Here is a 27490-nt window from a genome sequence, read left to right on the forward strand (position 1 = left end):
ACAATTATAAATGTCTATGCGCCAAATACCGGAGCCCCCAGATATATAAAACAATTACTCATAAACATAAGCAACCTTATTGATAAGAATGTGGTCATTGCAGGGGACTTTAACACCCCACTTACAGCAATGGGTAGATCATCTAGACACATGGTCAATAAAGAAACAAGGGCCCTGAATGATACATTGGATCAGATGGACTTGACAGATATATTTAGAACTCTGCATCCCAAAGCAACAGAATATACTTTCTTCTCGAGTGCACATGGAACATTCTCCAAGATAGATCATATACTGGGTCACAAAACAGCCCTTCATAAGTTTACAAGAATTGAAATTATACCATGCATACTTTCAGACCACAATGCTATGAAGCTTGAAATCAACCACAGGAAAAAGTCTGGAAAACCTCCAAAAGCATGGAGGTTAAAGAACACCATACTAACGAATGAGTGGGTCAACCAGGAAATTAGAGAAGAAATTAAAAAATATATGGAAACAAACGAAAATGAAAATGCAACAATCCAAACGCTTTGGGACGCAGCGAAGGCAGTCCTGAGAGGAAAATACATTGCAATCCAGGCCTATCTCAAGAAACAAGAAAAATCCCAAATATAAAATCTAACAGCACACCTAAAGGAAATAGAAGCAGAACAGCAAAGGCAGCCTAAACCCAGCAGAAGAAGAGAAATCATAAAGATCAGAGCAGAAATAAACAATATAGAATCTAAAAACACTGTAGAGCAGATCAACGAAACCAAGAGATGGTTTTTTGAAAAAATAAACAAAATTGACAAACCTCTAGCCAGGCTTCTCAAACAGAAAAGGGAGATGACCCAAATAGATAAAATCATGAATGAAAGTGGAATTATTACAACCAATCCCTCAGAGATACAAACAATTATCAGGGAATACTATGAAAAATTATATGCCAACAAATTGGACAACCTGGAAGAAATGGACAAATTCCTAAACACCCACACTCTTCCAAAACTCAATCAGGAGGAAATAGAAAGCTTGAGCAGACCCATAACCAGTGAAGAAATTGAATCGGTTATCAAAAGTCTCCCAACAAATAAGAGTCCAGGACCAGATGGCTTCCCAGGGGAGTTCTACCAGACGTTTAAAGCAGAGATAATACCTATCCTTCTCAAGCTATTCCAAGAAATAGAAAAGGAAGGAAAACTTCCAGACTCATTCTATGAAGCCAGTATTCCTTTGATTCCTAAACCAGACAGAGACCCAGTAAAAAAGGGAACTACAGGCCAATATCCCTGATGAATATGGATGCAAAAATTCTCAATAAGATACTAGCAAATCGAATTCAACGGCATATAAAAAGAATTATTCACCATGATCAAGTGGGATTCATTCCTGGGATGCAGGGCTGGTTCAACATTCGCAAATCAATCAACGTGATACATCACATTAACAAAAAAAAGGGGAAGAACCACATGATCCTGTCAATCGATGCAGAAAAGGCCTTTGACAAAATCCAGCACCCTTTCTTAATAAAAACCCTTGAGAAAGTCGGGATAGAAGGAACATACTTAAAGATCATAAAAGCCATTTATGAAAAGCCCACAGCTAACATCATCCTCAACGGGGAAAAACTGAGAGCTTTTTCCCTGAGATCAGGAACACGACAGGGATGCCCACTCTCACCGCTGTTGTTTAACCTAGTGCTGGAAGTTCTAGCATCAGCAATCAGACAACAAAAGGAAATCAAAGGCATCAAAATTGGCAAAGATGAAGTCAAGCTTTCACTTTTTGCAGATGACATGATATTATACGTGGAAAATCCGATAGACTCCACCAAAAGTCTGCTAGAACTGATCCATGAATTCAGCAAAGTTGCAGGATACAAAATCAAGGTACAGAAATCAGTTGCATTCTTATACACTAACAATGAAGCTACAGAAAGACAAATAAAGAAACTGATCCCATTCACAATTGCACCAAGAAGCATAAAATACCTAGGAATAAATCTAACCAAAGATGTAAAAGATCTGTATGCTGAAAAATATAGAAAGCTTATGCAGGTAATTGAAGAAGATATAAAGAAATGGAAAGACATTCCCTGCTCATGGATTGAAAGAATAAATATTGTCAAAATGTCAATACTACCCAAAGCTATCTACACATTCAATGCAATCCCAATCAAAATTGCACCAGCATTCTTCTCGAAACTAGAACAAGCCATCCTAAAATTCATATGGAACCACAAAAGGCCCCGAATAGCCAAAGTAATTTTGAAGAAGAAGACCAAAGCAGGAGGCATCACAATCCCAGACTTTAGCCTCTACTACAAAGCTGTCATCATCAAGACAGCATGGTTTTGGCATAAAAACAGACACATAGACCAACGGAATAGAATAAAAACCCCAGAACTAGACCCACAAACGTATGGCCAACTCATCTTTGACAAAGCAGGAAAGAACATCCAATGGAAAAAAGACAGTCTCTTTAACAAATGGTGCTGGGAGAACTGGACAGCAACATGCAGAAGGTTGAAACTAGACCACTTTCTCACACCATTCACAAAAATAAACTCAAAATGGATAAAGGACCTGAATGTGAGACAGGAAACCATCAAAACCTTAGAGGAGAAAGCAGGAAAAGACCTCTTTGACCTCAGCCGTAGCAATCTCTTACTCAGCACATCCCCAAAGGCAAGGGAATTAAAAGCAAAAGTGAATTACTGGGACCTTATGAAGGTAAAAAGCTTCTGCACAGCAAAGGAAACAACCAACAAAACTAAAAGGCAACCAATGGAATGGGAAAAGATATTTGCAAATGACATATCGGACAAAGGGTAGTATCCAAAACCTATAACGAGCTCATCAAACTCCACACCTGAAAAACAAATAACCCAGTGAAGAAATGGGCAGAAAACATGAATAGACACTTCTCTAAAGAAGACATCCAGATGGCCAACAGGCACATGAAAAGATGTTCAACGTCGCTCCTTATCAGGGAAATACAAATCAAAACCACACTCAGATATCACCTCATGCCAGTCAGAGTGGCCAAAATGAAGAAATCAGGAGACTATAGATGCTGGAGAGGATGTGGAGAAACAGGAACCCTCTTGCACTGTTGGTGGGAATGCAAATTGGTGCAGCTGCTCTGGAAAGCAGTGTGGAGGTTCCTCAGAAAATTAAAAATAGACCTACCCTATGACCCAGCAATAGCACTGCTAGGAATTTACCCATGGGATACAGGAGTGCTGATGCATAGGGGCACTTGTACCCCAATGTTTATAGCAGCACTCTCAACAATAGCCAAATTATGGAAAGAGCCTAAATGTCCATCAACTGATGAATGGATAAAGAAATTGTGGTTTATATACACAATGGAGTACTACAGCGCAATGAGAAAGAATGAAATATGACCCTTTGTAGCAACGTGGATGGAACTGGAGAGTGTGATGCTAAGTGAAATAAGCCATACAGAGAAAGACAGATACCATATGGTTTCACTCTTATGTGGATCCTGAGAAAAGTAACAGAAACCCATGGGGGAGGGGAAGGAAAAAAAAAAAAAGAGGTTAGAGTGGGAGAGAGCCAAAGCATAAGAGACTTAAAAACTGAGAACAAACTGAGGGTTGGTGGGGGGTGGGAGGGAGGGCAGGGTGGGTGATGGGTATTGAGGAGGGCACCTTTTGGGATGAGCACTGGGTGTTGTATGGAAACCAATTTGACAGTAAATTTCATATATTTAAAAAATTAAAAAAAATAAAGTAACATATGTCAATTATATCTTGATAAAGCTAGAAAAATAAAAAAAAATTAAAAATGGAAAAAAAAATAACGGATATGGAAGTAGCTCAAGTCTCCCATCCTCCCCCCCTACACACACACACACACGCACACATACATATACACACATATGGCTAAATATTACGTAGTCATAAAAAAAGAATGAAATCTTGTCATCTGCAACAACATGGATGGAACTAGAGTGTATTATGCTAAGCAAAATAAGTCAAAGAAAGGCAAATACTATATGACTTCACTCATATGTGGAATTTAAGAAATAAAACATATGAGAGAGAGACAGAGACAGAGACAGAGAGACAGAGAAAAACCAAGAAATAGACTCTTAATTACAGAGAACAAACTGATGGTTACCATAGGGGAGGTGGGTGGGGGGATGGGTTCAATAGGCAATGGGGATTAAGGAGTGCAATTGTTGTGATGAGCACTGGGTGATGTATGGAATTGTTGAATGACTATATTGTACACCTGAATTTAATATTACACTGTATGTTAACTAACTGGAATTCTAATAAAAACTTAAAAAAAAGTCTACTGCCCTGAGATTACTTCAGTCTGACTTTTAATTATGGTCTGTCTGATCTACTTGTGGTTAAATTTCAAAGAGTAAACTCTGATGTTCAAAAAATGGTCTATAAAAGTGAGAATATGAGTTTTAATAATGATCTGATAAAAGTCAGTTTATTGATTATGCTCACATTCCTTACATTTTTCCCAAATCAACAAACTGTGTAGATTTATTAGTGTGCAACAAGTTGATAGCTTTACACAATGTCTTCATACATTACTGTAATTTACACCTAATTGACACAACTACAGGATATAGTCCCACAACAATAAAAATATTTTTTTATTTAGAACAAGGAAGCTATTAAAAATTAGAATCATGGACTAAAAATTAGAATCAAGGGAAACACTGACAGACTCATATGGAAGCATAGTTACAAAATAGGTGTAATGTGCTGTTCTTAAAACAAATTGCCAAATATTCTGTATGCTATGGTTTTTCTTTTGTTTTTCTTTTGGGTCATCTTGGAACATTTTCATCCCCCCTTTTCCTGTTACACCAACGGTAATACTGCAAGCTTAATATATCAAGGCAGCCTTTGAATATGTTCTCACATTTCCTGCTGTAGCTGAGAATTTCTCAGACAAATGTAGGCCAAAGAGGTATATCATCCTTACCTCAGGATGATGGTTATAAATGCAACCAAATGCAGGTGGGTTTGGCCCACAGATCCAAGGGGAGAATGTTTAGAGAGATAAGAAAATGGGGGCGCCTGGGTGGCTCGGTCGGTTGAGTGTCCGACTTCGGCTTAGGTCATGATCTCACGGCCCGTGAGTTCGAGCCCCACGTCAGGCTCTGTGCTGACCGCTCAGAGCCTGCAGCCTGTTTCAGATTCTGTGTCTCCCTCTCTCTCTGCCCCTCCCTTGTTCATGGTCTGTCTCTCTCTGTCTCAAAAATAAATAAACGTTGAAAAAAAATTAAAAAAAAAAAGAAAATGAAAGGTGACTTTTAGTTGTGCAATAACACATGAATACATGTGAACATAAAAATTTGTATAGATAAAACTCAAAGATCTTTCCTTAATCATCCTCCCTTTATCCAAATCCTTTACCCAGAAATAATCATTGTTTCATGTACCATTACATAAATATATATGTACAAATAATAATCTTTATTGCTTTTATTATTCTGTAATGCAAATCAAAGATATTTTGTATTATATATTAGGTATATGTCTTAGTTCATTATTTTAAATTAATATATAGTATTCCATAATGTTTAATAACTTATCTACTTCCCTACTGAACAACGTTTAAATTGTTTCCAGTTTTCACTATGCTGCAATGAGCATCCTTGTGGATGCAAGTGTTTCTATAAAATTACACAAAGAAGTGGGATTGACCTGGCACAGAGTTTGTGCATTACTCATTTTAACAGATATTGCCAAGTGATTTCCCAAATGGCTATGCCAATTACACATCTGCCAGCAGTGTGCAAAAGTATACATGTTTGCAGGATGTTTTTCTGCAAATTTTTAGCCTTTTTAGGCTGGGACTGGTAATACTAGATCATGTTGAGAAGACAATTTGTCCACACTACCTGCCACCTGATAAGTATTCTGTAAATGGTAGTTCTTTCCCCCTTCCTTTAACCAATTCAAATCTGATGACATCAGCAAATTAAATAGAATGAAACTTATTAGCCAAGTAGGCTAACTTTTAAGATAAGAGTGTACTGAAAAGTATTTAAATTTTTTTAATGTTTATTTATTTTTGAGAGAGACAGAGCATGAGTGGGAGAGGGGCAGAGAGGGAGACACAGAATCTGAAGCAAACTTCAGGCTCTGAGTTGGCACAGAGCCTGACATGGAACTCCAACTCACAAAGTGTGAGATCATGACCTGAGCCAAAGTCAGACGCTTAAATGACTGAGCCAACAAGGCCCCCAAGAGTCTACTGAGAAGTTTTATAAACTTGCAAAAATTAACCAGAACAAGGATAAGCGCACACACACACACACACACACACACACACATCACACCTTTAGGACACTTATTTATAGTGGTATAGACAGGGTTACTTTATTCAGACGCCAAGACAGTAGTTATTTAAAAGAAAATTGGTGCATTTATACAAAGACTAGTTTGGTCTTAAAATGAAGTAATTAATCTTCTTATATTTGAAAATCCAGTAAATTAATTCTATAACTTATAATTTACTTAATTAGTTTAAGCCTTCATTATTATAATTAATCTAGGCAAATGTAGCTTTTCCCATTAAACCCTCATGGAAACAGAGGACAAGTGGAGTAGTTCCAAAAAGTGAAATATTAAGATGATAGCTTAATAAGGGTAAAAAAGATTAAGACATGTAGTATTGACCAGCATGAACTTAAACCATAGCAGTATTAGGCTGATCAAAGGTTCAGAAAAACAACTGAATAGGTTTATTAATTCCAGAAGCACCTGCTAAAGAAAACATTTTCCCTGGAAGTCTACAAAATTAAGTAAAATAGTGTGAGTAAATGTCCCAAATGAACATTATCTTAATGATGGAAGTTACTTTCAGTGGCATCTATCTCTAAGCAGGATTGCAGCAAGTCACCCCACAAATAGTCATTGCCTACTCCATAGGAAGTGATCAAAAATGTAAATAAGTGAATGAAAATGTCTTAGTTTCAAAGGCATCCCAGGAAAAGGACTAACTCTCCCACTTGATAACCTATATGAATGTTTAATTTTCAGTGTCACTTATATGTATATAGCTTACTTAAATCCTTCATGTTGAAAACATTAAATTCAATGAATAAGTACGTCTTGTGTGCTTCAGCCCCCTATGCAACTGTCTTACATACCTTGTAATAAAATACTCAAAGGCTGGGGAAGAGGTAGTGATAAGCATAATAATCTAGTGGAAAGAGTCCTAGATTTGGGAATCAAGAATCCTGGGTTCTACTTATAGTTACACTATCAGCCAGCTGTGTGCCATCAAACAACTGATATCAAACTGATATCAAACAGGTCTCCCTGAGCTTCAGTTTCCTCATATGAGAAAAGGAATTTGGGTGTGGGTGAGTGTGAATTAGAAGATAGGAGATGATTTCCGGCTTATTTTTCCATAGATACAAAGCAATTTCAAATCCTTTAAACTTGTCTGTCTTGCCTTCCTTTGATGATGATGATGATAATGAGGACAAGTAACACTAAGAGATTTCTACGCCAAATAGATTACATAGATTATTTCATTTGACACTTAAAGCAATCCCATGAGGGAGGTACTATTATCATCCCATTTTACATGTAAAAGTTACACAAAGATAGGTTAAGTAATTGGCTGAAAATCATAAAGTTAATACTAGAGTGTTAGAATTCCAACTCAAATAGCATGACTCCAGAACTCATGCTTTTAGTCACCATACTTTGCTGCATCTATAGGTTGCCTCATTATATTTTGTTTTTCAAGTTGTTGAACAAATTCTGTTAGATTTGACTAGTTCTTACAATAACAGGCTAGATATTTGCCTTTTTTTAAATTACTATCAAAAGTAACTTTTGAGTGCCTGAAAATAAGAGATCCACTCAAAAGTGACTGTGTGAAAGAATACCCTGATTAAATAACTTAAACTTCTAAGAACTTCAATGGAGTATTTTTTTACAGACTGCATGATATATTTACAGAGTGTATGCAAAGACCTTCAAACTCAATAAAACATTAAAATTTTCTTTACTACTCATATTTTCTAAGTCCTTCAATTTTTGTAAGAGGGCCCTACTTTTTATGTTTAAATATTTAGCACAGTATTGAGTTGTTTATTCTTGTGGCTCACATTTGCCATATACGTAACTATTGCCTTGTTGGGTACTATCTTTAGGTAGAGTTCTGGTAAAAAAAAAATAATTTTGTTTATAATCAGGTGGGCTTAGTTAGGCTTAGCATAAAATCCAAGCTGTTTTTCCCACACTTCCTAAAGTAATGATTTTCAACTTGTAAAGTTGTACCAGCCCTCTTCCTCCTTTTCCTTCTCTTTTTCATCCATTTATAAAGCACATATGACATCACCAATTTTAAGATCAGAGTGGATTAAATCCATCTGCTTTTTGGGATAATTTCACTACATCACCTGAGATAATTGTCCATACCTTAGTATACCCTAAATCAGAGCTGGGAAACTCAAGTTGCCCTAGGGAGGATTCACAAAACTGCATCTTATTTCTGTTTGTTAAAATAGTTATGTTTTTTCAGAATTAACAAATCATATGAAATGCAAATGGCCCCAATTTCTCAGTTACTCACCTCAGTGAGAGAGCTTTCCAGTAGCTCAGTGAAGTGCAGAAAGAAGGGAAAGCAGAAGCTGGAGAGGTGTTATTCTCCTTCAGGTAGAAGGAAAACTTTAAAAACCTAGGACATACTCTGAATTCCAGGATTATTTCAGGGCAAGACTTTGAAATTTAGAACAGATACAGTTTTTTTTTCTTTGATATATTTTTTATACTTTCCACTCTGATAATGGAACATTAGAATGGGGAAATCTATCAAATGATTTGCTGAATCTCAAAAATTTAAACCTGTTTAAACTGAAAATACTTTAGTATCTAACTAAGGTTAATTAAGGGTGATAGTTGACATAGGGAAACTATCAAGAGCTGGTTTCTAAACCTAGGACATTCATTAACTAGCTGTTATAACTTGGACACATTATTATTCTGAGCTATTTGAGCCTCAATTTCTTTATTTGTACAATAGACAATAATACACAATGCATATTTTTACTTGCACACTGTACAGTGGGTGTAATATTTTCCTACTTAGTTTTTGGAATTCCAGTGGGTAAAGAATGCATGTAAAAGAATTTCAAAAAAATACCATCTGTTAATATGGGGCATAATTTTTACTGGATTGGTTACATGTATAACTAAGTAATTTTTTCAATACTTGTTATTCGATGGTGGTGAAAGAGATATAAAGCATAGACAGAATATACTCTCTACCCTTACCAAGCTTATAATTATTTAGGTGGTAAAAACTATTAGTGTAAATAGAGATACAGTATCATAAGAGCTATGAGGAACTTACTATGAGAGTTTTTGAGAGCTAAGAGAAGATTTCAGCATGGGACAATTTAAGATTTCATCACAAGGTTACACTTGAGGAAAGTCTTGAAAAATTGTTGTAATTTCAACTTATCTAGATTGGTGAGGATGGGGAATGGGACATTTCAGGTATAAGAGCAACATGAGCAAAGGCATAGTTATGGAACATTAAGGGCTATATTTAGAGAACAACAGTTTACATTTTGGCTGAAACAGAACACTAGAAGGGGAGTTCCAGGAAGTAAGGTCCCTAGAAGCCAGATAATGAAGGGCTCTGAAAGTCAGACTAAGAAATTTATAGACACTGAGTGTTGCTGAAGGTTTTATTGAAGCAGGAGAATGATACAGGGTATTTGCAGGGAATTGAAGCAACTTTTCTAGATAACATATTCTTAGATATAGTTATATTTGTGAATTATTTTAAAATAATGTTATGCAGGAAACTATGCATCCCAGCTGAAGTTGGTTTTAGAAAAGAAATGGGTAAATACTATTTTTGAGGGTAAAAATCTTTCCTTGGAAATTTTAAAATGTATTTTGGTGTATGGGTGAATACTCAGCAGTAGTAGTTTTTATGAGGGAATCTTGAGGCATATAACTGATGTGCTAAAACAATTACAGATTACTGAGCAAGATTCAATAAATAAAATCACTTCACCTAGACAGAATTTCAGTAACAAGGGAGGTAAAGAAAATATCTTTATAAGCAGACTAATTAGCAGCCTCAAACTATAATTTGCTTAAAGGGAATATCACAAAAAGATCCCTGGGAAATAATATGATGACAGATCAGAGCCACTAACCCTTTAACAGAATTTTCCATAAGTAATGATAAATATTTGTTCATAGGGGAAAAATATAAATCAAATATAAATGCTTAATGTGACCAAAGAACTAAAATAGAAAATGAATTGGCTTATTAAATAGTTTCCTAATATATACGTTATGTGTTGTTCACTTTTTAAAGAAGCAATTTGTGTCTTACTTTCCATTTTCAGTTCAAAGAGAAGGCATAGAAAGGTGAAGCCCACAATCATAACTATATATCTTTATTAAAGCCATTGCTTACAGCCACATTCAGGCATTTTTGCAAGCCACGATCATAATGTGGGGGGAGAGAAAACACAGAAAAGCTGGGAGAGAAGGGAGAGGGGAGAGGGGGGAAAAAGATGAGAGAAAGAGTGTAAGAGAGAATTTCCAGTTCCATCCCATTCCCCAAAATATTTGTTTTGATTTGTCTTTGAGTTTTGATTTCTAAAAAGTCTCAACCCTCAACAAGTGTAGAGTCTATGGTGGAGGGGAAGAAGGACCACATCAATAATATACTACTCAGTATTATAAGTGTGTTATAGTTAAATAATATAAAGTGATAGTAGGTAGGAGAACACATCTGGGATGGAGGTGGGAGTGAAGTACTACACTGAGGAGAGGGTAAGAAGATTCAGAATTGGAGATGTCAAGAGGATAACTTTCCAGATGTATTTTGAGGGATAGGTAGAATTCCGGAGGCAATGTGAGGGAAGGGTGGCTGTTGCCAGAGTGGGGAATGAAATGAACAAAGGCAGGGATAGGAGGGAGGCAAAATGCTCAGTCTGCTCAAGAAACAGAAAGCAGTACAGTGTGTCCAGAACACAAGGTGGGAGGAAGTAGGTAGTGGGAAATAAGACTGGAAAATTAGGATAAGACTGTTCTAAGGATCTAGAAGATCCTTTGACATCATCATGATGAGGAGTTTGAACATAATTTTGGAACTCAATTATCAAATTTTTTGAAAAGATTCTGTATTACAAATGAAATATCATTTTATTGCTGAGATTATAAATTCCATGCTAAGGTAAAAGCTCACTTTATTTCTTAATACTATTTCTATCAATGTTCTCCTAAAGCATTTATGAACTTTTAAATAACTAAAAATTTAATGAACTTATTATTATCCAGTGCTGGAGACTTGTATATTTTAATACAAAACAGTCAATACAATCTATAAGAAAAATATTTTAAAAAAGAATTCTGAACAGCAGCAAAAAAGTCAGCCTTCTTTGTAAATAACAAAGTTTTAAAGTATTTAAATGCTCATTATATTATTATTTATGCCCTGGCTTGTGTCAAAAGATTTTAAATGGTTCATAATGGAAGCACATATAAGGAAATAATCATGAAGTATAAGTAAGAATCAGATATCAGATGTTACTGTGTGAGATAAATAAGAGTCAAATGTGTAGACCAGGAATATGGTGATTACAAGTATAGACCTGGAACTAGACTGTTAGATTTAAATCTTAGTTCTACCACATACTACCTATATGAACTTCAGTAAGTCATATAACATCTCACTGTTTCAGTTGCCACATCTGTAAAAATGGGAATGGCATTTGAACCTTACTAACGTTTAAAATTGATTCAGTAGGTTAAGGAAGATAGGTAGTTCCAGAGAAGCTATGAAACCCAGATCATGTGCCCAAAACAAAGAAAGATACATTTGGGGGTGCCTGGTTGGCTCAGTCAGTTAAGTGGTTAAGCATCCATCTCTAGGTTTCTGCTCAGGAGGTCATCTCACTGTTAGAGAATTCATGCCCCAACTTGGGCTTCCTGCTGACAGGGCAGGGCAGAGCCTGGTTGGGATTTTCCCTCTCTTCCTCCCTCCCTCCCCCTACAGCATGCACTTTCTCTCTCAAAATAAACCTTAAAAACAAGGAAAGACAAAGAAACAAAGATGCATTTTGATTGAGGGATGTAATTTTTCATCTTTTTCATCTTCTTAACCATTTACTCTGTCAAAAAGTGAGGTTCCGGGAAAATCATGTAGCTAGAAGGATACATACATGCATATATACATAAAAATCTTTCATTCATTTCTTTTTAAAAAGGTTTATGAATTTAATTTTTTTCCTGTAAACTTATACTTTGAGCATTTGTGGCTTCATTTTTATTTCATTTTAATCTACCCATTATAGCTGATCATGTATATTGACAACACTTTGATCACACATTTTACCACCATAAATTTTCTTGAATGTGATGATCTTAAAGGTATTTCTATATTTAAATGAGTAGCCTGAATATATAGATTTCCAGTGTCCTGTAGAACACTCTGCAATGGTGGAAATGTTCTATATTTGTGTTATCCAATATAGCAGCCACTACCTACATATGGCTGTAGAACAGTTAAAATGTGGCTAGTGTGACTGAGGAATGGAGTATTTAATTTTATTTGATTTTAATTAATTTAGATATAAATGAAAATAGTCACACGTTACCCTATTAGAAGTGCAGCTTTAGAAGAAACATTAGGTAAGAATCAGACAGCAAACAAGCTTTAATGTTCAGTGTCACTACATTTCAGAAGAATAAAACAAAAACACAAACTAAAATCACTCCATCTAAAATATCAAAGACACTAAGAACATGGGAACTTCCAAATTACTCTTTCTAAAGGATACTTATGCCAGTAAACATTATAAATACATCCCTGCTTTTCTAGTATTTTGATCATATACCATGAGTTTTAGAAAATTGTTTTAATGCTTTTCCTCATTAGTCTTTCTTAGCTAGTAGAGCCCTAATAAGCCTTTCAAGCATATGTCTTTACCCAATCTTTCCAGTGTTAAAAAAGCTCTTATTTTATAGCCTATTCATTATCATTTATTTTATTTTGTCTGTGGCGCTAAGGGGTTTTTTGGCTATATTTTTATAAATCAATGATAAAATTGGAAAGAATTATTGAGTGCTCTATGCCAGGTAGTGTGCTGGACACCGTGACATGATATCTTATTAATATTCACTAAAACCCTGAGGAAAGGTATTATTGTCCCCACTTTACCCATAAGGACACTGAGGTCCTGAGAGGTCAAGTAATTTATTCTAGGTTCTAGGACTTAATATTTACTGTGTTTTAAGCACTATGCTGTGCGTTTTCCATCATATGTTATCGAATTTGACCCTAACAACTATCCTATGAGTTAAGTATTATTGTCCCATTTTACAGCTTAAGCAACTGATCCCCATAGATAGCATGTCCCTGAACCAGGAATTAAACCTAAGACATTTAAAACATAAGTCTACATTCTTAGCCACTACACTAGACTGTTTCATAGTTTTGTTCTGCTAAAGTCTACCTTATCACTGCCCATTTATTATTTGCCTCTCTATAAGCCATTCCAAATAGATTCATATTTATGGGCATTTTCTCCACACAGTGTTTTTTTTGTGACTCATATTTTCACTCTGAAAAACATGAACCTCTTTAGCCAACACCTATTGGCTTTCATTTTCTTATTGATAATCTTATCAAAGAGTTCAAGACTTTGGTGCCGTAGATACAGGAGAGATGGCAAGACTTCTGGGAATGACAATGAGGTAAGAGATTACATCCATAGTATAGGACTTTGTTTTTTAAATATTTGGAAGCTTGTTGAAATGAATGGAACTCTCATGCTATCTAATTTGAACTTTAAAACTTTTAAAAACTAATAAATAATATAATGTTCCAAGAAGGAGTCTTAAAATGACTGTGAGAATCCCTGAACATAATAATAGTGACTTAGGAACAGTTTAGGACTAACAGTTTCAAAAGAGGCAATGTCTTTAAAAACCACCTGACAGGGGCACCTGGGTGGCTCAGTCGGTAAGCATCCAACTTCAGCTCAGGTCATGATCTCACGGTCTGTGAGTTCAAGCCCCGCATCGGGCTCTGTGCTGACAGCTCAGAGCCTGGAGCCTGCTTCAGATTCTGTGTCTCCCTCTCTCTCTGCTCCTCCCCCACTCACACTCTGTCTCTCTCTCAAAAATAAATAAACATTAAAAAAATTAAAAAAAAAAAACCACCTGACATTTATGCTGGCAGAATTTGCCAAGGCAAACTGCCATTTGATTAAATTTCTTGAATAGTAAAAAAGATGCTTTTGTTAAAACCTTTCAACGTTAGTAACATGGTTAAATGCCTGCCTTAGGTTATTGTCGAATGTTCTGAACTTTGTACAGGAAGAAACATATAAATTCTAATGATATTTTTTTTAGATGAAGCAAATACTTCCTTGATTTAGAATAAAATCTGTAATTCTGTTCTCATGTAAAGAAAGCAATAGAATGTATTAGAATGTACTAGTAATAGGACTTCTTCCCTTCATCCCTTTCTTCCAAAGGAAATTCCTCATTTAAGAGAGTTTCTTTTCTTTTCCTGAAGGAACCTAGGAGAAAAAATAAAGTGTACAGTCTCTTTGTACATGCTTTTTGTCTTTAAAAACTAGAAGTATATATATGCTCCATTGGAAATCAAAAAAAGATGCTATTGCCATAGCTGTTATTGTAAAAAAAAAAAGTTAACTCAAAAATACTTGTTTACAAAAAGTTTTTACTTTTATTTTTTTTTTTAAAGCATGCTCCAAATTTAGGAGGCATTCTGTTTGGTTTTTTTTTTTTTAATTTTTAACGTTTATTATTGAGAGACAGAGAGACACAGAGCGTGAGCATGGGAGGGGTAGAGAGAGGGGGAGACACAGAATCCGAAATAGGCTCCAGGCTCTGAGCTGTCAAGGGGAGCCTAATGTGTGGCTCAAACCCATGAACCGTGAGATTATGACCTGAGCCAAAGTAGGTTGCTTAACCAATTGAGCCACCCAGGCACCCCCAAAAGTTTTTACTTTTAAATGGGGTTTAACTAACAAAAAGCAGAATCAGACCTATAAATAGAAAGAACTGATGGTTGCCAAAAGGAAGGGGTGTGAGGGTATGGGCAAAACAGGTGAAAGGGAGTGGGAGATACAGGCTTCCAGTATGGAATGAATAAATCACAGGAATAAACAGCACAGGGGCACTTGGGTGGCTAAGACAGTTAAGTGTCCAAGTGTGAAACTCTTGATTTAGGCTCAGGTCATGATCTAATAGTTCCTGGATTCAAGCCTCCCTGGAGCCTGCTTGGGATTTCTCTCTCCCTCTCTCTCTGCCCCTCCCCCCACTCACATTTTTTTGATAATAATAAATAATAATAATAATAATAATAAACAGCATAGGAACTATAGTTAATGATATTCTAATTATACTGTAGAGGAACAGATGGCAGCTATACTTGTGGAGAGCATAACATAATGTATGGAGAATTTGAATCACTATGCAGTACACCTGAAATAATGTAACATTGTGTCTCAGTTATAGTAAAAAAAAATTAATAAAAATAAATGGGATTTAAGAGCATGGCAACTCTCCCAGTTATTTTACCATGAATTGCCGAACAAAGAAATTTGGATCATAGCAGTTAAAGCACCAGTTCACCTCCTTTCCCCTTGCCATGCCCCCTCCCCCACCTTTCCAAATATACACACAAGGAAAGCTTGTGAGTGTCATGGCCTGAAAACAGGCCCAGCAATTTATCAAACCTCCCTTAAATAAGAGACAACTGCCATGGGAATTTTTACCCAGCAATTAGTTGCACAATTTCTATAGCTTTATTTAATTGTAAGCAAAACAAGGCTGACCAAAGCTAAAAACATGGGCCTCTTTTCCTATGACCTCATTCCATTTTAAGGCAACCTACTTCCCTGAACAATCATTCACATTATTGACCACACCCTTGAACAACAATGTATCAAAGCAACACACCCTCCCCACAGACGAGGAAATTTTTCTGATAGTGTATAAAAATCCTGGCACAGTAAGGGAGCTATCCACAATCTTTGTAACCAAAGAAAAGGGGAGAATATCACCTAAACAAAGATAAGCCCAAGCTGACTAATTATTGATAGCAGAAGTTATCAATAACACACATAAACATAGATTCTCCCCGGGAAGCTCTCTAGAGTTAAATTTGGTTTCAAGTTTTAAATTCAGAAGAATGGTAACCCATGCAGCACACATATTAAGAGGTCCCTTCTTTCACCAAAACTTATTTTATTCAATAAAATATTGATGGCCAAAGCACAAAATTATATTTAAAAATGAAATATAGACATATGGAACACTTACAGACCACTTCCTATACATCTATCCTCAACATGGATTTTCTCTAGGAGAAGCAAATGGTATTTATCCAAATAATTACTATGTTTTCCATATAATTAGCATTTAATAAATATTCAACTCAATTAATGACTGGTATTAAAAAATATTTTATTTTGGGGACACCTGGGTGGCTTAGTTGGTTAGGCATCTCACTTTGGCTCAGGTCACGATCTCATGGTTCAAGAGTTCAAGCCCTGTATTGGGCTCTGTGCTGATAGCTCAGAGCCTTGAGCCTGCTTCGGATTCTGTGCCTCCCTCTCTCTCTGCCTTTCCCCTGCACATACTCTGTCTCTGTCTCTACGTCTCTCTCTCAAAAATAAATAAAACATTTAAAAAATGTAAAAACACTTTTTTTATTTTGATTCAATTCTCTCTCATGCAACAGAGCTCCTTTGAATACATGGAAAATATCTTAAACTTCATGAAAAGCTAATTAGTAGATGGGAAACATATATGTTCAGTAATTTTACATTAATGGTATTCATTAAGACAGTATTTCATTTTGCATTAATGATGGTAAGCTAATATTTAAGCTTTTTAAAAGGTTGAGTTGTAAGATGTTTTGTTTTGTGTAGTTTCTAGAACTCCATTTTTTTACAAGATTACGTTCAGTTTTAAAATGCATCTGTGCCTTTGATTACCCCTGTGTTTGATTTTACCTGTCCATATATATAAATCTGGTCATTTTAATTCTAGCATTAATTTATGTAATTTCATCAGCAACTGCTTTCTACATTCAATTTTCTCTGCTCTATCAATCAGATAAAACAATAATTGAGAGAATAATGAAATATATCTATTAATTATAGACGAGAAACAGGGCAACATTATATCTGGAGAAATTTTAAATATTTATATTTATAAACCCCATCTTAGTGCACAAGAAAGCAATAGAGGAAATCAATATACTAAAAAGAAACAGAAAATACTAAAGTGCTGCAAAAAGCATTTGGTTAAATCTAAAATGTCTACTACATAAGCTAAAATTAAGATTCAGGAAACAAAGAAGAGTGACATTAATTTCAGTTTCTCAAAGGGAACATATTTTACTATTGACAAATATATTTAATTTTATTTTATTTATTTATTTTTAAAATGTGTATTTATTTATTTTGAGAGAGAATGAGCAGGGTAGGGACAGAGAGAGAGTTAGAGAGAAAATCCCAAGCAGGCTCTGAGCTGTCAGTGCAGAGCCCAATGGAAGACTCGATACCGGGAACCATGAGATCATGATCTGAGCCCAAATCAAGAGTCTGACGCTTGCCACCCAAGCGCCCTTATTTATTTATTTATTTTACAGTAAGCTCCATGCTCATCATGGAGTTTGAGCTCACAACCTTGAGATCAAGAATCACCTGGTCTACTGATTGAGACAGTCATGTACTCCAATTATATATTTTTAAATCTTATGAATTATCTGAATGTCATCCAAAACACCAAACTGCTAAAGGCAATTAAAGTAAAAGTTTAACTGAATTTATGGTAAGCAACAATTGATTATAATACACAGGCCCAGCTGCCAGGATGACAAACTCTAGCCTCAGAATAGTTGCTACATACCAACTCAAAATCGCTCTAAATTATGGCATATTAAAGAGAGACTTTATTAAAACATGAAACAAACAAAAAAAGATTTTGAGTAATATGTGCTGTTTGATTTTTCTTGGCATGGTACATAATAAAGCTTCTGCCACATCTTACCCATTACATTACCAGGAAGGTAATTTCATGTAAAATCTAGATTCTACTTTACACAATGGCATCCTGTTAAGAAATAGGGAGAAAGAAAAAAGAATAGAAGAGTTTCTTCATCACATTGTTTGTGACAGCTACCTAAATAATTCTTGCCAAATTATCTTTTAGTGGATTTGTGAATGCCCTTTGATATCTAACTAGGTTTGAAATTTTATAGTCAAATTTTCTTCTTGTTTCACTGAGGGAATGAAACTTCTTAGTTTTGTCCTTTACTAAATATATAGAATTTCACCTGCCTCATCCTCACACAACCGTTTTTTTTTCTTTTCAATTAAAAAAAAAACATCAGACTTCACAACATTCTCCATTCCAATCTCTTATCCAAATTGTTGTGGCAATACTTGATTTCCCTAGGGTTCTTTATAAATTTGTCTATGGGAAACTATGCTTCAGGATGGCAATAGTCTTATAAGGATTGCTTTAGCAATTGACAGGTAGAAAGAAGAAAAGTCTTGTAAAAAAGCTTGACCAGCTTGGTCCTGGGATTTTTAAAAAGGACAGTTGAACTAAGGAGATACAATAAAGTGATCCTAAAATTTGTTCTGTAGTCAATATTTACAATTTGTTAAATTTCCACTCTTAAGTTTTTATCTATATTTCCTTTACTAGCAAGTTGACAAGAAAAAGGATTAATGTTTTTAAATAACTATGACAGGGTGATTTTAGCATTTCTATGATAATAGTAACCTGTTTTTGCATTGTTTTGGGACTACTAAGGAACATAGATGATACCCACTTTGTTGTTCATTAACATCCTAATACTAAATATTAGAATGTACATTTGCATTATTATTATCAGTTATGCAAAGTAGTATTTTTTTATCTTTATATTTTCTTCCTTTGACTTCAATACAGGTGGAAGTTTTTTTCAACTCGAAAATTACCTACAGTAAATTCTGGATTTTTTCTTCATTATTTCCCCCCAAATTAAGCTAGGCACAAAATGTCAGTAAAATTATGGTCTTTGTAGTTGTTGGGTTATCTAGGTCTTTAAAAATTCTTTAAAAAAGTTTTACTATATACTTTAGAAATTTTGCTTTATATCTTACTTTACATTGTGGTTTTTGGGAAAATAACCCATATTATTCCAGATTTATACAATAATCCAACATCAGATAGTATCATCCCAATGGTTGCTTTTTGAACTTTTTACAGTATAAATTTTATCTTGAAAACATAATTTTAGTTTAGACAGATGTTTCCAGAAAGCTTAAATTCATACAAATTTAATGTAAACGGATTCAAAGAATGAAAACAAACAGAGCTGTTAATTTTACATAGTCTTGCAATGTTCATTTACATTCATTGGCAAGATTATTAGCACAGATACTAATGCTAAATAGCCCCTTTAAAAGCAAATTTATTTTATTTTAAAGGGTGTCTTAAAGTTCTGCCTTTTAAAACTTTTATATAACAATTGCTTACATCTTGCCTTCCTCAGTCCTATATCCACTCTTTCAATCCTCTGTCTGCCAATATTCATAAATTATTCACTTTGGCTATACAAGAACCAGTGTGTTGTTTTCAGAAGATGAAACACATACAGCAATTTGAAACGATATTTGTGCCTATCACTTATCCTGGAGCAGCACACTGTTTGCTGAACACAAATAATTGCTCATCACTCCATATAAGCCATTGCCCCCGTACTACCATATTTGATATTAAAAAAAATCTACTTATTTCTGAAATCAAGTGAATCAGTGGGAACTTACTCTATAAAAATCATTGTATTCAAGTTGAGGATTGTTTTGCGGTAAAGGCAAATGAATACTTCGGGTCAGATATCCCAATCGAATCCAACAAAAAATGAGTCATCGTATGCTCTAGTTAGATTATAAAACTCACTGAAGCTGTTAAAACAACCACAAGCACTAGGAAATGAAAGTACAGCAAGAGATGGAATTTAGATGACTGTACATTGCATATATAGCTGCAGAACAGAGGCAGAGAAGCTGAAAGAAAAGAAATGAGGTTGAAGACATCCCCTATGAATCTGGCTTAACTATCATTGTGGTACCTGAGAATGGTTGCTCCAAACCAAATTTTGGTAGGAGGAGGCAGTTTTGAGAGGGGAGAGCACTTCCTGTGAGTTGATGGAGTCCAAGGCCTGAACCACCTTGTTCATGGGCCCACTGTAGGTTCTCACTCTCTCATACACTACATTTTTTTCTGGAAGGTGCTGGGTTTGGCTTGACTGATGGTGGCAGTGGTAATGTTGGGTTTGGCACTCCGGCACCTCTGGGGGCTGCTGAGTCCCACAGCTGCTGCTGCTGTTCTCATTCCAACAGCTTGAGCTCATGATGTTCTCAGTGGTCAGCAAAGTACTCCTCAGACACTCTCCCTACAGAAAAAACAGAGAGAGAGAGAGAGAGAGAGAGAGAGAGAGAGAGAGAGAGAGAGCGTGGTCATGAATAAGGGTAAGAAGGAAGGCAAGCATGCACATGTAGAAGCCATTTATCAACCCCCTCTGCTTATAATGGTGCCCAGGAGAGGTTAGAGTTACCTGAGCAGCAGCAGGAGCAGGTCTGACAGCTTCAGAGGAGGCAGCAGGTATTTGAGTGCAAATGAAAAGTTGAGTCACCTGTGAGATTGCTCCAGGAAATGGTACTGACACGCCCCTCAGGGGTGGATTCACCTGGCAGGTTTACCTGCCAGGAGAGGCCCTGCTTTGCCACGGAGATTCAAGGCTGCATTTGAGTAGGTAAGAGAGTTTGGAAAGAACAGAAATGTGGGATTTTTAGGGCTGAAGCCAGAGCTTCCAAGTCCACAGGCTTGGAAATTCATTTAACTATAAATAGGCAGACAAAGACATGCTCATGCCTAAATTTACTGAGAAAAAAAAGTCACAAACATCACATGAAAGTGACTTACTCATGGTTCTTAAGCTTAGCAAAAAAAATTACAAGCATGGGTGTTATCATTCCAGAGTCCCAGACCAAAATATAAGGTATTTGCCTAAGGACACCCTAATTTTTACAGATAAATTTGCATTCTTTGCAAACCCCAGCTGGTAATTACAGTTAAAGGAGATTGCTTTGGGGTCTACTTCTAGCAACTTTAATTTATGGGCCTGTGCATCTTGACCGGCCTAGTATGACTTTCTAATGTACATTGAACTAGATTTGTCTAAATGATTGAATTATAGTCTATAAATGGGAGATTGGTCAAGAAACCTGTTTACCATTCCACAAATACTTTGCATTTCAGCATTTGTTTTTATTGTTTTGCATTTTTACAAAAGAATGTACCCTGATTTTATATGTGCCCTAGGAAACACTGACTTTGATTTCTTTTTTTAATATCTAGTTGTTAAGGGAGCTGCAAGTCCTGAGAGGTGCCTTACTTTATGTAATGAGATTTAAACATGCTCAGCACTTATTACTACTTTAAATTAAAGATCATAATGCATGCCTACTTCCCTACCAAATTTTGCCTTTCAGGATACTTTAGCATCCCTGAACTCTAGAATACTCACCAAGTGTGTCTTCAGAAAATGGGTGTCTTCCTAGTGTGTATATCCACCATAAAATCTAGCATATCATCACCATGCTAGAGAAGAGGAGAATATTATTGAGCTGGCTAGCCAGGCTTTTATTTGCTAAGTGAACAAAAAATAATGATTTACTGGTCACTTACTATGACCAGGTACTGTGTGAGGAATTTTACATAGATTATCTGTCATCCTCACAACTTTATGAGGGTGTATAGGTGAGGAACTGAGACACAGACATAGAGAGGCACAGAAATTTCCCAAAGTTAAACAACTAGTAAATGGTGGATCTGGGATTTTAATATAAGGCAACTCATTTTAGAGGCTAAACTCTTATTTACTGTATTATTCTGCTAGATAAATTTTAAAATTGTGTTCTGCATCTGGTCATCTAACAAATCTTCTAGGTGGAAAATCAAAAAACAGTTTTTAACTGATGCTTTGTAAGTGACTTTAAAAGGAATCTTTGGATTTTTTGTGGGAGACAGGTGTGCAAAATGCTGAAAACCAACCTTGAACTCTTTAAAATAATTTATTGTATATTTACATTGTGTGCTGTGTACTTCGAATCTAATCCTTGTTCATTTTAACGCTATTCCTCAAGAATCAATGAAAATTTATTTATGTATTTATTTTTAAATTTTTAATGTTTGTTTATATTTGAGAGAGAGAGCCAGGAAAGGGCAGAGAGAGACAGAGACAGAATCTGAAGCAGGCTTCAGGCTCTGAGCTGTTGGCACAGAGCCTGACGCAGGGTTTGAACTCACAAAACATGAGATCACTACCTGAGCAGAAGTTGGACGCTTTACCGCTGGAGCTACCTGAGCACCCCAAAAATCAATGAAATTTTACTTAGAAACATGTGATCTGACAAACAGCTTGGCAAAATATCAGATTGGTAACTTGAGAATATCATTAGCAGTATCCTTTTGGATAAGCTTTGTGTGTGAACAGGGAATGGGTAAGTGAGGTCATCCAGTCAGCTCTGATTGTTTAACTCTGGATTTAAAATACAAACACATATACATAGTACTGTTAATATCTTCAGCCAAGAGGTGGCCTAGTAAATAAAGAGAAGGAAATAAATAATAAAAATTCTTTCATCCATAAAATGGTGACCATACCTGCCCTCTTTTTGAGGCAGCCACCTTTATGCATTTGGGCAAAAATTAATGTGTTGGTTCCCTGAGCCTCATCCATTATTCTTCCCCATGGGCATGAAGGAGAGAAAGAGCTTGAAGCTCAAAAATAGTATATAAGAAATTGGATTAGGCATTATCTGGCAAACAAACCACATCTGACTATGAAATAAATATTGACTACTTTGGTTCACCTCAGAGAGGTTTATCAGTATTCTAACCAAAGTTTCTGCTCCTTTTCTGAGAATTTATTTGTGTCTTCAATGACATGAATATCCAATTGTCTTATTTCAACTTTATGCAGATGATATTAATACTCACCTATTTTTATTAATAAATTCATATAAATATATTTGACTGTTTAATAATGGTATTTGTCTTGTTTTCTAGTTGAAAATCCAAGGGATTGACACTGAATTCTGCAAGCTTCATGATTCTGCTACCCTTCTAATATTGGTGGATAGAATAGTAAGAGTTGATTCCTTATTCTCAGCTATAGACTTGTCCATAGAATCTTTAATTATATTTCTGGCAGTTATTTTGTTCTACTCAGTAATATAGACATTTTATGTTTAGTACTGAAAAAGACTCATTTATATGATAGATTTGATTTCCTTTACAACTGATATCATTTTAGAAACTAATTTAGTTCTAACAGATTAAAAAAATCTTTATTGTTCCTGCTTATAAAAATAATTCATTCTTTAAAAATTCAAATAATTAAATAGGTGAATAAAGTAGAAAATGAAACTTCCCATATTGATAGTGAGAGTAAGGGATGGGTTAAGAATCAGGAATGTTTGCCGTATACATTATTGGTAGTTAAAAAATAAGTGATTTACATTTTGACTGAGATGTTTTGAAGATCATCTGAAAGGGTCTTGATTTTACCTACCTCTTAAAATTGTTTTTACAATCAAATGAGAAAGTGTCTGCCAATTATAATGCATCATCCATGGATAAGTTTTTAAATATATTACTCAAAGATGATGTGTGTGATTTTTGTAAAATATTAGGGTTTGAAAAGCAAATATGAATGTCATAGGAAGCTATAGGCCTGATTTTTGAAAAGCTTAGCTACCTAAAACCATTGAAGTAAAATACATCAGTAATTAATTTACCAAAATGGATGTATAAAACTATCTTAGAATATGAAACAATATAAGTAATTATAAATTTAACACCAAATGAATTTCATCAGCATCAGCAGTCGAGTTTATATAATCCTGTACTCCACCTCTTGTTTTATGGGAATGAAGCTCAGGTCTATCTCAGGCCTTGGCCCACTGTTGAACCTCATGGTGTAATGGCAAAGGATAGAGAGTTAAAGTGAAATTACTCAAGCCTTTTTACTTCTGCCTTCTTTGTGATCAAGTAGAAGTGTGTTCATATGGAAAGGGTCAATAAGCATTGGTCAGAGAGAGCTGAAGCCCAAGGTAGTGAGATGATTGTATGAAAGCACCTATGTTTTACTAAATGGGTCTAGGTCACTTGATCTAGCAGAACTCCGTTCCAGCCTTTTGACAGAACTTAAAGTTGAGCTTGCTTAACTGCTGTTGGGAAACTTTAGACTAGGAAATGTTTCAGGATATCAGATATGAAAAAAACATTGTCTTGATTTAAAAATATGAATGGTGAAGTTTACAAACTAAACAGTTTAGTCTGACAACAATTCAGCCAATGTGTGTCTGATGATACACATACTTAAAATAGAGATAAGTGATCTCTGAAAGACCTTTGGTTATCCCCCATCCTGGTTTCTGAATCTTAGTCCGTAAGTAAGTGTTAACTGTGGCATAAATTTGCTCAGAACTAATTTCGATGTTCCAAGAGCCACACTAGAGAAAAACAGACCTCAATTCTATACAGAGTAAATAACTCCTCAGTATGATTTTAATGCAGTTGAAAAGGGAGAAAGCTTCTATTATTCTTGCAATCCCCCAGGGATATCTGAACTTTGCTATAAAAAAGATTACTTTAAAACAGCTTTTTTCAAAGTGTGTCTTAAATTACACCAGTCTATAGAGTGTTATACCTAGGAAAGAGAAGTGTTTTGTATCCAAATGAGTTTAAGAAATAGCTGGTTAACTATACTTTGAGAAGTAGCTTTACTGACAACATTATAGCTTTTCATAAGCTAATATACACTATGATCTTCTAAATGGGTGATGTGATGTGTACAGGTTTTCAAGTTTTGCTGGTGATGGAATATATTTTCTGTGGAATAGCTTCAGTGAATTGTATTCTTCAGATTTTTTTCTTCTTTATGCTTTCTTCCTCCATACACTTTAAACTAACTCATAAAGCAAGTGGGAATTCATACCTAATTTATAATTCTATCAATATCATTAAAACATTCCAAAGACCATTTGATCAGGCCACATCACTGTACCAGTGATACTTGAAGTGAGGTCCCTGAACCAGAAGCATCAGCTTCACCTGGAAGCATTTTAGAAATGCAAATTATTGGGCCCCACCCCACATCTACTGAGTCAGAAACTAGAGGGGTGGTGCCCAACAGTCTGTTTCACAAGCTTTCCTGATGATTCTGATGCACACTACAATTTTGTAAATCCTGAATTATACCAGTGTGTTTAGGGCAGGCTTAGATAAAAGAGGAAGATGGCAGTGCCAGAGAGATGAAACTTGTAGTGTATTGGCTAAGAACTAGTAAGTAATTCAGGTGATTAAAAGTCCTTAAGAAAGTAGAGCTACAATCCTTGGTAAGAGTTAAACTTTTCTATATATAGAAAGAAGTTAGAATGGGAATAAACTATGGTGTAGTACATTAGTTAGAGCTATCTAAGGTATATGATATTAAACAAAATATTTTTATTTTAATAAAAAGGGAATATTGGAGTATACCAAAGGACTATATAGTGTAGTGTTGATGAGTGTAGCTTTGCAATCAGACAGACATAGATTTAAATTTTAGCTCTACTGTATATTAGCTCTATGGCTTGGCAAGGCATGCCAAGACTTTTTTTCCCCACAAATGGGGAGGATGAATCCCCATAATATTTGCCTTTGAAAGCAAGAGGGGATGATTCTTAAGTTCTTACAACCAGCAGGATTTGAAGCCTAGATCTTAAAAATCTGCAGACTTCTGATCTGGGAAAGCATGGAGGACAAAAAAAAGCAGAGTCCTTTCCCTTAAAAAGATGGCACAACAAACAGCCCCTGCAGATATAGACTAGAACCAGGAGTTTGAAGGGCAAATGGGAAGGGCAGTGATTTGTTAATCTCAGATCATAGGCTAGTGAGACAGGGACCAGGGGGTGACCCCTCCAGGACCAAAGGAGCCGGCAGGTTCCATTTCCCTTCCCCACCCCACAAGATAAACAATGGCTACCTGCAGGAACAACACCAACACTCACTACCTGAATTGCTTGCACCAAGCCCTGCATTCCCTGCACTTCAGGGGATCCACTCTTCCCAGTCACACTGGCCTCAGTCCTGGCACAGTGGGCCTTTCTCCCAGAAAACTGGCCCAAAATCTGTCAACACCACATCTTCTGAACTGTTTTTTTTTTGTGGGAACTCAGTCAGGGAGCAGCAGGGGCAGGTCCCATTTCACAAGCAGACCTCTGCACACCTTCTTAAAATGAACTCCACCCCTGCTGGGGGCCAAACATTGTCCACAATAGGCAAAGAGAGCATTTGCAGACAACTAGACTGAATGAAAAAGAGGCCAAGACAACAGCAGAGCACATGCAACACACATAGGAGACACTCCCTGAAGCTCAAGGCCCTGGGGAACAAGGGATACTGCACTGAAGGACACTATAGGATCTTTTCTTCATAAGGCTATTATTGTTAACAACAAGAGAATTACCTCACTTTCCTAATACACAGAAACATATACAGAAAGTAAAACAAAATGAGACAGAGAAATATCTGCCAAATAAAAGAGCAAGACGAAACCACAACAAGAGACCAAAGCAAAATGGATATAAGTAACATGCTTGATAGAGAATTTAAAATAATGACCATAAATATACTCACTGGATTGCAGAAAAGAGTGGAGGGCATACATGAGACCCTGAACAAGAGATAAAAAAGAACCAATCAGAGATGAAGAACATAATCAATGAAATAGAAAATACACTTGAGGGACACCTGGTGGCTCAGTTGGTTGAGCGTCTGCCTTTGGCTCAGGTCATGATCTCACAGTTCTTGGATTCAAGCCCCGCATCAGGCTCTGTGCTGCCTGCTTGCTTAGAGCCTGGGGCCTGCTTCAGATTCTGTGTCTCCTTCTCTCTCTGCCCCTCCCCCGCTCATGCTTTGTCTCACTATGTTTCTCAAAAATAAATAAATGTTAAAAATAAGTAAAAAATAATACACTTGATGGGTGCCTGGGTGGCTCAGTAAATTAAGCGTCTGACTTCAACTCGGGTCATGATCTCATGGTATATGGGTTCAAGCCCCACATCAGGTTCTCTGTTGTCAGCACAGGGCCCTCATCAGATCCTCTGTCCTCTTCTCTCTCTGCCCTTCCCCCACTCATTCTCTCTCAAAATAAATAAATAAAAACTTAAAAAATACACTTTATAGAATAGATAGCAAGCTAGATAAAGCAGAGGAATGAATTAATGACCTGAAAGACAGACAAATGGAAAGTAACCAAGCTGAGAAAAGGAGAGGAAAGAAAATTATGAAAATTGAGAATAGCCTTAGGTAAACAGTGATGCCATCAAATGTAATTAACATTTGCATTATAAGGATCTCAGGAGA

At 35.9% G+C, this 27490-nt stretch overlaps 1 protein-coding gene across 1 annotated transcript in view; it reads right to left on the reverse strand.

Annotated features, from left to right (window-relative positions):
* The window catches only part of POF1B (POF1B actin binding protein), a 128905-nt gene extending 108202 nt beyond the window's left edge, over window positions 1-20703 (reverse strand). Inside the window, exons 1-2 of the mRNA XM_058712476.1 lie at window positions 20631-20703; window positions 20145-20468 (exon numbers count right to left, since the gene is read on the reverse strand). Coding sequence (XP_058568459.1) covers window positions 20145-20426 — 282 coding nt within the window. The 5' untranslated portion in view covers window positions 20427-20468; window positions 20631-20703. The remainder of the gene's footprint in view (window positions 1-20144; window positions 20469-20630) is intronic.
* Between the last annotated feature and the right edge of the window lie 6787 nt (window positions 20704-27490).

This window comes from Neofelis nebulosa, chromosome X (genome assembly GCF_028018385.1).
Source record: "Neofelis nebulosa isolate mNeoNeb1 chromosome X, mNeoNeb1.pri, whole genome shotgun sequence".
Lineage (NCBI taxonomy): Eukaryota > Metazoa > Chordata > Mammalia > Carnivora > Felidae > Neofelis > Neofelis nebulosa.